General features: G+C 40.7%; 1 protein-coding gene and 1 long non-coding RNA gene across 2 annotated transcripts; both read left to right on the plus strand.

Annotated features, from left to right (window-relative positions):
* The first annotated feature begins 3,378 nt into the window (after window positions 1-3,378).
* Window positions 3,379-6,377, plus strand: LOC113018686 (claudin domain-containing protein 1-like). Its single transcript, XM_026161988.2, has 4 exons — window positions 3,379-4,012; window positions 4,886-4,993; window positions 5,178-5,315; window positions 6,023-6,377. Exons 1-4 carry the CDS (start codon window positions 3,721-3,723, stop codon window positions 6,241-6,243), a joined length of 759 nt encoding a protein of 252 aa, XP_026017773.1. The 5' UTR covers window positions 3,379-3,720; the 3' UTR covers window positions 6,244-6,377.
* Window positions 6,378-8,561: 2,184 nt separating this feature from the next.
* Window positions 8,562-9,283, plus strand: LOC145420933 (uncharacterized). The gene is made up of 2 exons (XR_013902170.1): window positions 8,562-8,696; window positions 8,842-9,283. It is a non-coding gene; the product is annotated as an uncharacterized LOC145420933 (long non-coding RNA).
* Window positions 9,284-11,363: the final 2,080 nt, after the last annotated feature.

The raw sequence follows: 11,363 nt of genomic DNA on the forward strand, positions 1-11,363 counted from the left end.
TTAGCCCAAAGATCAAAGAATAGGGACATTCAACAAGACCAAGCAAACTGAAAGACTTCCAAGCGATGCTTGTTATTATTTGGCTACCAGTATGGTGTTTCAACACCTCAGTACAAACCTGTTGAGCCATCTCATCAACTTTAAGAAATCTAACAAATGGGGGTTGTCACATAAGGTGTGAGTCAGTAACACTTTGGAAAACATGCAGATAATAGAAGGGGACTGAATAACTTTACATCTCATATGCTTTTCATTCTGGGTAAGTTTCTTTTTATAGTACAATAATAGAGAGCAGTCGTTATTGTTTTTCCTTGTATGATGTCCAAGAAAAAGGCTTTGCTTGCTTTTTTTGTACATTTTGTACAGCATTTAAATTTAGTAGAGAAAGCAAAAAGACAACAGATGAATACTGAGGGTGCAGACTTTAGTCAGATTCAGGAGAATAGCATTTTAGTGAGAACATGCTCCAAGCTAAAATGTGATTGACTCATCAAATGCAAATGCCCATTATGCAAGAACTATTAAAAAACAGCAGCTTTAAGTCTCGGTTCCAAAAGGTTAACTGACTTTTTTGTATAGTAACTTTTTTTGTTACTATTAAAATGGCTGTGCTTTTATTTTTGTTAAAAAATTACAATATTAAAGTGAACTGCTATTGAAATTGTATACAAGATCCTAACAACTGCAACAGCTGTCTTGTTTATCGGCACTTGAGAGACAAGTAAAACCGGAAACACCAAAAAGAAAACACATAAACTGATTCCCAGCACTCACTGTGACTGTTGCTGTTGTTCTATTTTGAAACATACTGACTCATTGACTTCTTGTTAGTCGATGTTAGTCTTATTTTGTTCATCATTTAAAAATGTAAAAATCATAACTTACTGTTATTGACAAATAGTAGCAAACGTTTTGTTTCCTTAAACAGAAAACAAAGAAACATCACAGTGCATGTGTGTGTGTTTCAAAGTAACGCACAGTGATTTTCTTGTACAAGTTACAGATAGATAGATGCACAGATAGACAGACAGGCTGGAGACAGAAAAAAGGGAGTGTCTATAAATAAAACCTGTTGGCATGACATAGCAAGAGAGGCGCCTGTGATGTGTACAGTGGAAGAAACAGCTTCTTCAGCAGGGAAAATAAAGGCAACAAGATTTAAAGGGAACACATAGGGAGGTGGACTGTTTGAAGGAAAGAAAGAAATGGTGAATGGCCTGTATTTGTATAGCGCTTTTACTAGTCCCTAAGGACCCCAAAGCGCTTTGCACATCCAGTCATCCACCCATTCACACACTGGTGATGGCAACATTGTAGCCACAGCCACCCTGGGGCGCACTGACCGAAATATTTTTCTTTTATTGTGAGATGGCTTTTTAAATACCCATTTTCTGTATTTTTGGATAGTCTGCATTTAAAACTACTCAAGGGAGACATGATAAGAATAACAACATTTAATCTTATTAAAAAATACAAATATAAAACTAACCCCCTTATAGCGACAAATTGGCTACTGAGTCTTCTTTTTTTTTAAACAAACAAAAACAAAACAGGATTTAACATGTTCATTTCAGCTGTAAAGTTGGCCATTTTTTATCATGGGAGTCCATGGTGCCTGATTAACTACCTTGCAAGAATGAAATCACCATTGGAGATTTTAAACGCGCATTCAATCGACCAGAAGGTCAACCACATACTCAGGGGTGCTTTCTATTTAACATTCACTACTAACAACTCACCAGTAAGCCTGCCCAATGTGGAGGGCCACGAGTGGCAAATTAATTAAATAAATATATAATTAAATAATCCATTAAATGTGTCATTATTAAGATACATACATGTCTATTCATTTCATTTAAAACATCAGTGTACTTATTTGAAATTGTATTTATTTGATAGCACATTTTTGGGGTAGCTGTAGCTCGTGTGATAGAGCAGGTCACCTACTAACTGGAAGGTTGGTGGTTTAAATCCCTGTCTGCTCCAGTCTCCAGTCATCTGGAGTGTGAATGTTAGGTAGAAAGAACTTAAAAAGTGCTTGTAATGAATGAGACAAGGTGTGTAAAGCTCTTTGAGTGCTCAGATAGAGTAGAAATACACTATATCAGAACCAGTCCATTTAATGATATATTTCATTAATTCATTTTAGCACTGGAGGCCGTGCGGCCTACATTTGTACATAATAATTACAGGCTGGCAAAGCTATAGGCCAAGTCTTGTTTTCTGCATACCACACAATGTGATTTTAATTATGGGCCAACTTCTCACCTACTTAATTTTATTAATAATCAAATCGAACCAAATCTATTTTTCAAGTGCCTTTCACTTGTTTAAACAGTTAAGCGTGTTTCAAAGTTTTACAAAGCACATTCGAGGACTGAAACAGCGTCAGTTTGGGGGATGGTGGGGGGGGTTACGCATTCAATGCGTAAAAAAATATAGCGCAGTCGGCTTAGATCGGCGGTAATAACAGTAAGCTTAAGACGCTTTATATTGTAAAGTAAGGACCCTACAATAATACTACTAATTTTAAAGGCATTAGTGGGTTTGGAGGACATTTTTCTAACGCGTAATTGACCAAAGTGTTCGAAAAGTTAAAAAAAAATAAAGCTGGACGATCACAGGGCAGCTTTTGAGACTAGCTAGTCCCAAAAGTCCATGTTTACCGAGGCAGCACTTTGTCAGCCTGTGAGGGTCTGTGGCTGCTCACCAGGTACGCCAGAGGGGGGGCGGTATGAAAAGAAAAAAAAGAAGGCTTGGACACCGCTAGCATAATGGACAGGTTTTTGACGGGGCTTCCACACAAACGCAAAGCAGGAGATGAAGCATCGCCAAATGTGTTTCCAAACCAACTTCCTTCCAAGCCAAAGACTAGAAAATATGGTGAAGCATATCTTCCCCTTGGCTTCACCTGCACAAGTGCCAAAGTAGGTCTCCCCTGCAGAATTGCTTTTCCCCTGCATCGGGAGCAGCGCTGGGCTGTCCAAATCACGGACAAACAGTATCCCACAATTGTTTATGTTTTTGAACCTATTTTGCACAGAGAGGCATTTAAAAAATGTATTGATAGCAATTTTGAATATTATTACACAGGAAAAAAACATTTTTCTTGTAAAACAAAGGGGGACCTAGCAAAAAAAAAGTTTTGGAACCACTGAGGTACGCGCTATTAAACGAGGCTATTTTTAATTTGTGCTGACCGGAGGAACCGGAAGAGAAAACCGCAGGGATTAGTGTGTTTACAACTCCTAGCATCCTGGGTGCATCAACCTGCCATCAGACACATGCAATTTGCATTTGCAAGCTGGTGGGCTTAGCCTATCGTATAACAGCTTCTCTTTTTGCTTTCTTTCCTGGATTGTTGTTTAGGTGGTGGTGGACTCTTGTTGTTCTGGAACCGTCGCAGCGTCGGGCCACCCACCATCTGTAGAAGTGGGACAAGGGAACAGATGGCGCATCCAAGCCGGGCTGCAGGGTTGCTGACGCTGAGCGTTCGTGCAGAACTGGAGATCAGTATCAATCATTAAAATAAAGCACTGCCGCTGTATACAGCACAGTGCGTTTTTCAAGGTTACCAATGCCAATGTGGTTGCGATAGAAGCGAGGGTGGGGGGACTGGAAGCATCGTATGTCGACCAAATTGAGGCGCAACGATCGGGCGACGATTTGACCGCTGGCATCAACTTAATCCCTTCTGACGTGTCTCTGTCTCGGTGAACAATGGTTGACAATCGCTACGCCACAGCTCTGGTCATCGCCTGCGTGCTGAGCATCATAGCCACCGTGTATCTGTCGGTGGCAATCGGAACGCAGCACTGGTACCAGTACAGCAGCCCCACGGTGCGCGGAGAGGCCAACATTTCCGAGTTGCGCTCGCTGTACGAGGAGTTCATAGACGGAGAATTCGATGAGAAAACCTACAGCGACACGTTGTTCCGTCTTAACGGGACTGTGGGCCTCTGGTGGCGGTGTGTGCTTGTTCCTGCCAACGCTCACTGGTACAAAGAGCCAGGTATGTATATGTGCTGACGTCAGTAGCACAGTGTCCTTGTAGCTTTACGTGAAGTTGGATCATTCACGTCTCAGATGGTTTAAACTATACAGAGATGGCTTTTGCTGCTCTCTAATTGAGCATCTGGTCTCAGGCAGGTGTGGTATATTCCCAGGCCTCTCCTCTGTTTTCATCACATCTCTATGCAGAGCATTTTATTTTGTTTCCCACTACACAGACTTAGACAGGAAATCAATTCCAACCCTGTTCCTCCAATTATTCATTATAGGGTCACGTGGGGGGGCTTGACCCTGTGCCAGCTGTCACAGGGCAAGAGGCTGTGTGCATCCCAGACAGGTCTGCCTGTCCCCTGCAGGGCTGACACATACAAAAAAATTATTCATAGCTACAGCCAATTTAAAATCACCAGTTAACCCAACCCCACTAACTGCATGTTTTGGACTGTGGGAGGGAGCTGGCCTATCGGGAGAGAACACACCTAAGCACGGGGAGAACGTGCAAACTCCAAACAGAGTGGATTTTCGCTTTCTGGTGCTAACCACCACACCAACATGCCATTCAATTTTAACCACTGTTGCCAATTAGTTTGATCACTCAGTTTTTTTGATCACCAATTTCTACCTGGGCCTTACGATCACTTTCATTTGTAGGTGAAAAACCAACCGTACAGTAGGTATTTCCTGTCGTGCTTAACGCTATATTTCTTTTCATAATGTGAGAAAGTTTTCTCAGGGCTTTCACATTTCCTTTACATTTTGTGCGCATTTGTACAACCAGTTTCTCCACAGGTAGTACGAAACTCAATGTTTGAAATGAAAATTTAATTCAAATGCACAGTAAATGGAGTATAAACGGGAGCCTGATCTCTTGTAGGTGCCAAGATGGTGCTGGAGTGTCGAGGCTTCACTCTACCTCAACAGTTTACTCCAAAGTACAAAGAACCAGGGAACCACAACAGCGGGGAGGACATGGTGCGCACATGTAAGCTCAGCCACAAGTTTATGCTTTTTAAAATATGCAAAAACCACACTTTAGCTGTGAGAATATTCTATATTAGATTCAGCCTCTTGTCTAAGTAGTGCATTACTTACATCTGATGTTGAGTACTACATTAATCCCAGTCAGGGCAGAATCTTATCTCGCACATCCCTCTGTGTGTGCGCAGATCTGTGGAGGTGCCAGTTTCTGCTGCCGTTGGTGTCTCTGGGTCTAGTGGTGTTGGCAGGTCTGACTGGATTCTGTGCCTGTCTGTGCCGAAGCCTCACACCAACTCTTGGAATAGGAGTGCTTCACATGCTGGCTGGTAGGAGCAATGTTGAAATCCATACATGTTGTCAGACTGTGCAATTAAACATTTTAATAAGGGTTCAGGGATGTAAACTTTTACATCTGAAAGTAACTCTACAAACTTATTTAAATATAGTTCTCTCCATGGTTTGTTATTGCTTTTGTGAGGCATGAAAATCACAATGACATAATCTAGTCAGTGTCCATTTTTTTATGCACAGTCTGTGGTTATAGTGCATGTTGAGTCAATCTCACATTGTCATGACTGGGAACCAAGCAGATCTGTTGGCAAAGTGGACCTATCATGCACATTTTCAGCTTTTATTCTTGGTAACTAAAAGAAACTTGATGAAACATTCAAAATAATCTTTATTTTTCAGTTCAACCACCGTCTGAAACACACTGTTTGCATTAAATTTAACAAGCAGAGTGTTTCAAGCAGTCTGGAGCTCAAGCTTTTAGCTCACAGCGAATACTTTTCCATACGAGAAGAAGGTTTCCATTAATATTATTTCCTAATAGTCGAGCTTTTTCCACATTAACCAATCTAATGTGAAACAAGCAGTGATGCTGCAAAATGATAAATATACTATCTGGACGCTTAGCATTTGACTTATTACGAAGTGAATACCAAACTATAAGCACAAAAATTTCTACCTAAACATAAATTTGAAATCTGATAAGTGATTAAACCCTAACTAAGTGTGTCTGTACGCCATCCAGGTCTCTGCACCTTAGCCACAGTGTGCTGCTACCTGGCGGGGATGGACCTGCTCCACAGGGTGTCGATGCTACCCGACAAAGTGGACGGCTCTCTCGGCTGGTCGCTGTACCTGGTCCTCATTTCTTCACCTCTCCACATGATGGCTGCCGCCCTGCTAGTGTGGGCGGCGCGCAGCCATAGTCAGAACTACTACCGCATGACTGCCTACCGGGTGGCATAAACTGAGATTTAGCTCTGGATCTTAAGCCCTGTTTAGAGTCTGACACCAAGATTCATTTTCTTAATGAGTTGTGGGGTTTTTTTCCTCTACGTGTTTTTGTCTCTCAAGGATTAAGAATTTTTGCATGTCCTGTACACTAATGACCCTTCTTGCTGCGTTAACAGATTTGATTTTTATCTCCTGGGGGATGGAAATGGTTTGCAAATCAGATTTACCAGAACAATATGTAGTATACGTGTGCTTCAGACTAACTTGAAACGAAGTAGAGAAGCATTAGCAGTGCCCTACTTTCATACAACATAAATTTTATCAAAATCTCCAAAGTGCAGGTCAGTCACATCGGAAAAGTAGATATATTGCGATTTATTTTCATAGTTTAGTTCTTTGGAGGCAGTGATAAGAAGGCATGACCCCGTGAACTGCATACCTGGTATCAGAGTGCCAGATAAATTTTAAAAAAAAATCTTGTTTGGAAGAAAAGTAAAAGCAAGTTCTTAAATGACAGTTTACACAGGTTTCATGTGTACTGACTTCAGTTTTCCTTCCTTCTCATCCCATCTTATCAGATTACAGAGATTTTGTGATATTGCTGTTCTTCCTGTTTGTCATAAGGGCACATGCGTACTGCACATTTTTAAACATCTTTGATCTGTTGAAAATTGAACAGGATTTAATTTTATCTTTTAAAAACGTCACAGTTGTTGTCATAGTTTTCTTCAGTCCAATATAAATCTTCCATTGTAAAAATATAATCAAGTCAACTGACGTATAATGGAAAATATTTTAACTTGCGCAATTTTTGTTGATTTTGTTGATGACGTATTTCGCAAAGGAAGTCAAATTTGTAGGGTTTTTTTAATTTAACCAAAAAAAAGCTGCACACTGACTACTGTTCCTTGATATGTGTGATTTTTATCATTTAAATGGCGATGACAGAAGGCACTTTAGTGATAAGTAAGCACACTTAGTAATAAAAGAAGTACTAGAGTCTGGGAAAAGTGTGTATTTACAGACCTCTGCTGGTGAAATTTTCTAGTCTGCCACACGTGATTGCAGCTGAATGTGATGACGTTCCTGTTCGTTGCACTTGAAGAATGTGGCCACAGGTTTGTTGTATTTACACAATGTTCCCATGACTAGAATTTAATTTACAATTCTGTTTCAAATCCTCTGTTGTTGTTGTTTTTTTACTTAAGTTTATTTATTTATTTATTTATTGTTTATGGTAGTTATTATGTTCAGACTGTGTGTATAATTTGTTTACTACACGATGTATGTATTGCATTGCTTTGTTTGCTTTTTGATCACATCATGTTGTGACTGATTTTTGTAGAAAAAAGTGAAAACCACAGTAGTGCTCATTTACTTTTTTTTTTTTTTAGTTGAGCACATACATTCATGAAAGTAATTTTCTTAGTTCATATTTGGGTGTGTTTTGTTGTTTATTTGATCGATGTATGTCCCTCAGCTGACGGATTAATGTGCTGAAAAACAAACAAACTGTTTTAGTCTCATTTCCCTGGTTGGCACTATGAATGTACTTTAAAGGCCATATTATGATAAGCTACAGCATTTCTTTGCACCTAAATTAATTTCAAACATATTCTGACCATTGCTGTAGTAATCAGTAGTGAATTTCTATATTTTTGAAATGTAAATATTAAAATAATTACATTTGGAGAGAAAAAATACCACTATTACCCACAAATTCATGATATCTGTTTGTGAAATATCACTGCTGATAAAGATTTATGAGCTTCATGAATATCTGAAATGATGCACTGTTCGTCTCATTATGAAACACATTGTATTTTACACATTCACCCTTTAAATACTGGAAACTCAATCCCTGAATGCACACTACCATGTGTTGTTTGTGAAAGAGTGCTTAATCCCCCTGTTATGAGCTGCAGCAGTTGATAACTATGTATTTAAATATCGTGTGTGAGTGTGAACAAGCATAACACATGTCACCATTTCAATAAAAAGTTTTGTAAAAACTGAATTCAGTCATCAGTCTCATGTGGTTAACATCTTTTGATGCAAATTCCTGCTCATCAGCTTGTTGCTCCTGCTCTGCCTGCACTCGGATTGCAGGAATCATCACCGTAGCCCAACTGTCGCAGAGTGAGTCACTGAGTACATCCTGGACGCGGCGCCAGCCTCTTGCACGGCTTCCTTTTTTCTTTTATATTTTGACTTTGCTTGTACAGCCAGTTTCTCCTCAGGAAATAGAAAATACACCGAGATTTTAAAAAAACGACAGCAACGTTTGAAATGAATGTAATTCATACAGTAAATGGAGTTTAATGTGCTTAAACACTGAAATAACTGATCTCTTGTAGGTGCCAAGATGGTGCTGGAGTGTCGAAGTTTCACTCTACTTCAACAGTTTACTCCAAAGTACAAAGAACCAGGGAACCACAACAGCGGGGAGGACATGCTGCACATATGTAACTTCAGCTATACTAGTACATTAATTACATGTGATGTTGAATAATTACCCCAGTCTATGCAGAAGTTTGTGACATGCAGAGGAAGGTACTTAAATGCCTCATTTACTAATAATCTCACATCTCCCTCTCTCTGTATGCGCAGACCTATGGAGGTGCCAGTTTCTGAGCAGGTCTGACTGGATTCTGACTTAGAATAGCAGTGGTTCATCTGCTTTCTGGTAAGCGCAATATTCAAATGTCAACAGACTATATTAGTAAACAGTTTACTAAGGCTTCAGGAATGTGACCTAGTACATCTAAAACAATGTTCCCTCTAATTTTTCATGTGTCTGAGCGAACACACAAACTCCCTGAGCGATCCCTTGGACCACTGTGAGCAACAGCAGACGTGTGCACTGTGGTCACGCCAGCATCAAATCCATCCAAGTTACATGGTTTATTAAAATAATCAAATTACAGCATTTACATTTATGTTAGACTACTTTTAATTAAGTGCTTTAGCCCACTTACAATGAAAAAAAATCTTGTTCATGAACTGTGTAGTATGTTAACACTATTGGAAGTAAAAATATCTTGAACTCCAATTTTGAAAACACAACTTTCTTTTTTTTTCTTCCTATAAAGCTGTGACTTGTATTATGAGTTTGTGGTCTGGGAGAGAGTCCTGTAACTCTCTGTCTGCATAATACAGAATATAATGACCTATGTTGGGCAATTAATTATATAGTTGCTTCTTCAAAAAAGTAACTGAGTTTTGCAAACAACGACGTTTATTTGCAGCTGTTTAACCTAAAAATGCAGCCAAGGCGTTTTTCTAGAATTTACAGCACAATCAGCTGTTCTGCATCAAATCTGATGCCACACAAATTATCTGTGTCACTCCAAAAAATACTTTCTGTCCACTATGAGATGAAGGAGAACAACAGCCTGATACCTGCAGGCCTGACAACAGGATGTATCACTCCTGTAACACCTGTAACATTCAGCAGTCACCTCATTGTTCTGACACACACAACAAAACTATTGACTACACTACACACTAACTACACAAGATTTGTGCTAAACGTCGCAAGTCACAAGTCTCTCACATCTCTAAACACTCCTAAACTTACCCCCTTCCTAAACATCTAAATGCCATGTTTAGGAAACCAAAGTAATTTTTTGATTTTGGTTTGGTTTGGTTTTACGTGGCCTATCAACACAATTTAAAAACTGGTGTAAAGTCCACACTTTTTCCGTCAATTGTTCCGTCTGTTCTGCTCACATCTCCAATGGTTGTTCATGTTGTCATTAATGTGGCTTCACTCCACATCAGCCACGCTGCTTTGCTAGCTAAAACACCGGTGTCGGCACATAAGGACGCTGTCATAGCCTGTCAGCGACGTTGATTAGCTGCGAATGTGAATCGCATTATTGGCTGGACTATGGAATAAGGTGGCATCATTCTAATCCCATACGGGAGCAGCCAGTCACTGACTAACACTGCAAAACAGAATTGTTAGAGTATTTATTTTAATTTCAGTTCAGGTGCAGCTTAGAGGGACCATCAGCACCGGCTCCCCTCAGGGCTGTGTTCTTTCTCCTCTGCTCTTCTCCCTGTACACCAACTGCTGCACCTCCACCCACCAGTCTGTCAAGCTAATCAAGTTCGCAGATGACACCACCGTCATTGGGCTCATCTCTGACGGGGATGAGTCTGCCTACAGGAGGGAGGTTGAACGTCTGGTGTCTTGGTGCAGCCACAACAACCTGGTGCTGAATGCCCAGAAGACAGTGGAGATTATTGTGGACTTCAGGAAGCACACAGCCCCACTCCCCCCCATCATCCTGACTGACACCCCCATCACCTCTGTGGACTCATTCCGCTTCCTGGGTACCACCATCACCCAGGACCTGAAGTGGGAGCCCACCATCACCTCCGTCATCAAGAAAGCCCAGCAGAGGATGTACTTCCTGAGGCAGCTGAAGAAATTCAACCTGCCAACACGGACGATGATGCAATTCTACACTGCAATCATCGAGTCCATCCTCACCTCCTCCATCACCGTGTGGTACGCTGGAGCCACTATCAGGGACAAACAGAGACTGCAGCGTGTTGTGCGCTCTGCTGAGAAGGTGATTGGCTGCAGACTCCCATCTCTGCAGGACCTGTACACCTGCAGGACACTGCGGCGTGCAGCCCGGATCTCAGCTGACCCTTCTCACCCTGGACACAGTCTGTTTGACCTGCTCCCCTCAGGCAGGAGGCTCCGGTCCATTCGCACCAGAACCTCTCGCCACAAGAACAGTTTCTTCCCCTCTGCTGTTGGACACATGAACAATAACCACATGACTGTCCCCGCCACTAACACATGACACTACGCTGTGTCACTGCATCATTTCATGTCTGGCACTGATCACCACCTGCACTCATGTATATATCTTTCTACGTAGCACTCTTAATTCTTATTCTCATGTATATATCTCATGTATATCTCATGCACATATCTTTCTTTCTACATAGCACTTTAATTCTTATTGTTTGCACTGAAGCACCGCAGCAAATTCCTAATGTTGTAAACCTCAACATCTGGCAATAAACCCATTCTGATTCTGATTCTGATTCTGACATTGATCTAAAATTAGGTTATTTATGTAAATGTAATTTCAGTTTGACAAATACTT

This window comes from Astatotilapia calliptera, chromosome 3 (genome assembly GCF_964374335.1).
Source record: "Astatotilapia calliptera chromosome 3, fAstCal68.1, whole genome shotgun sequence".
Lineage (NCBI taxonomy): Eukaryota > Metazoa > Chordata > Actinopteri > Cichliformes > Cichlidae > Astatotilapia > Astatotilapia calliptera.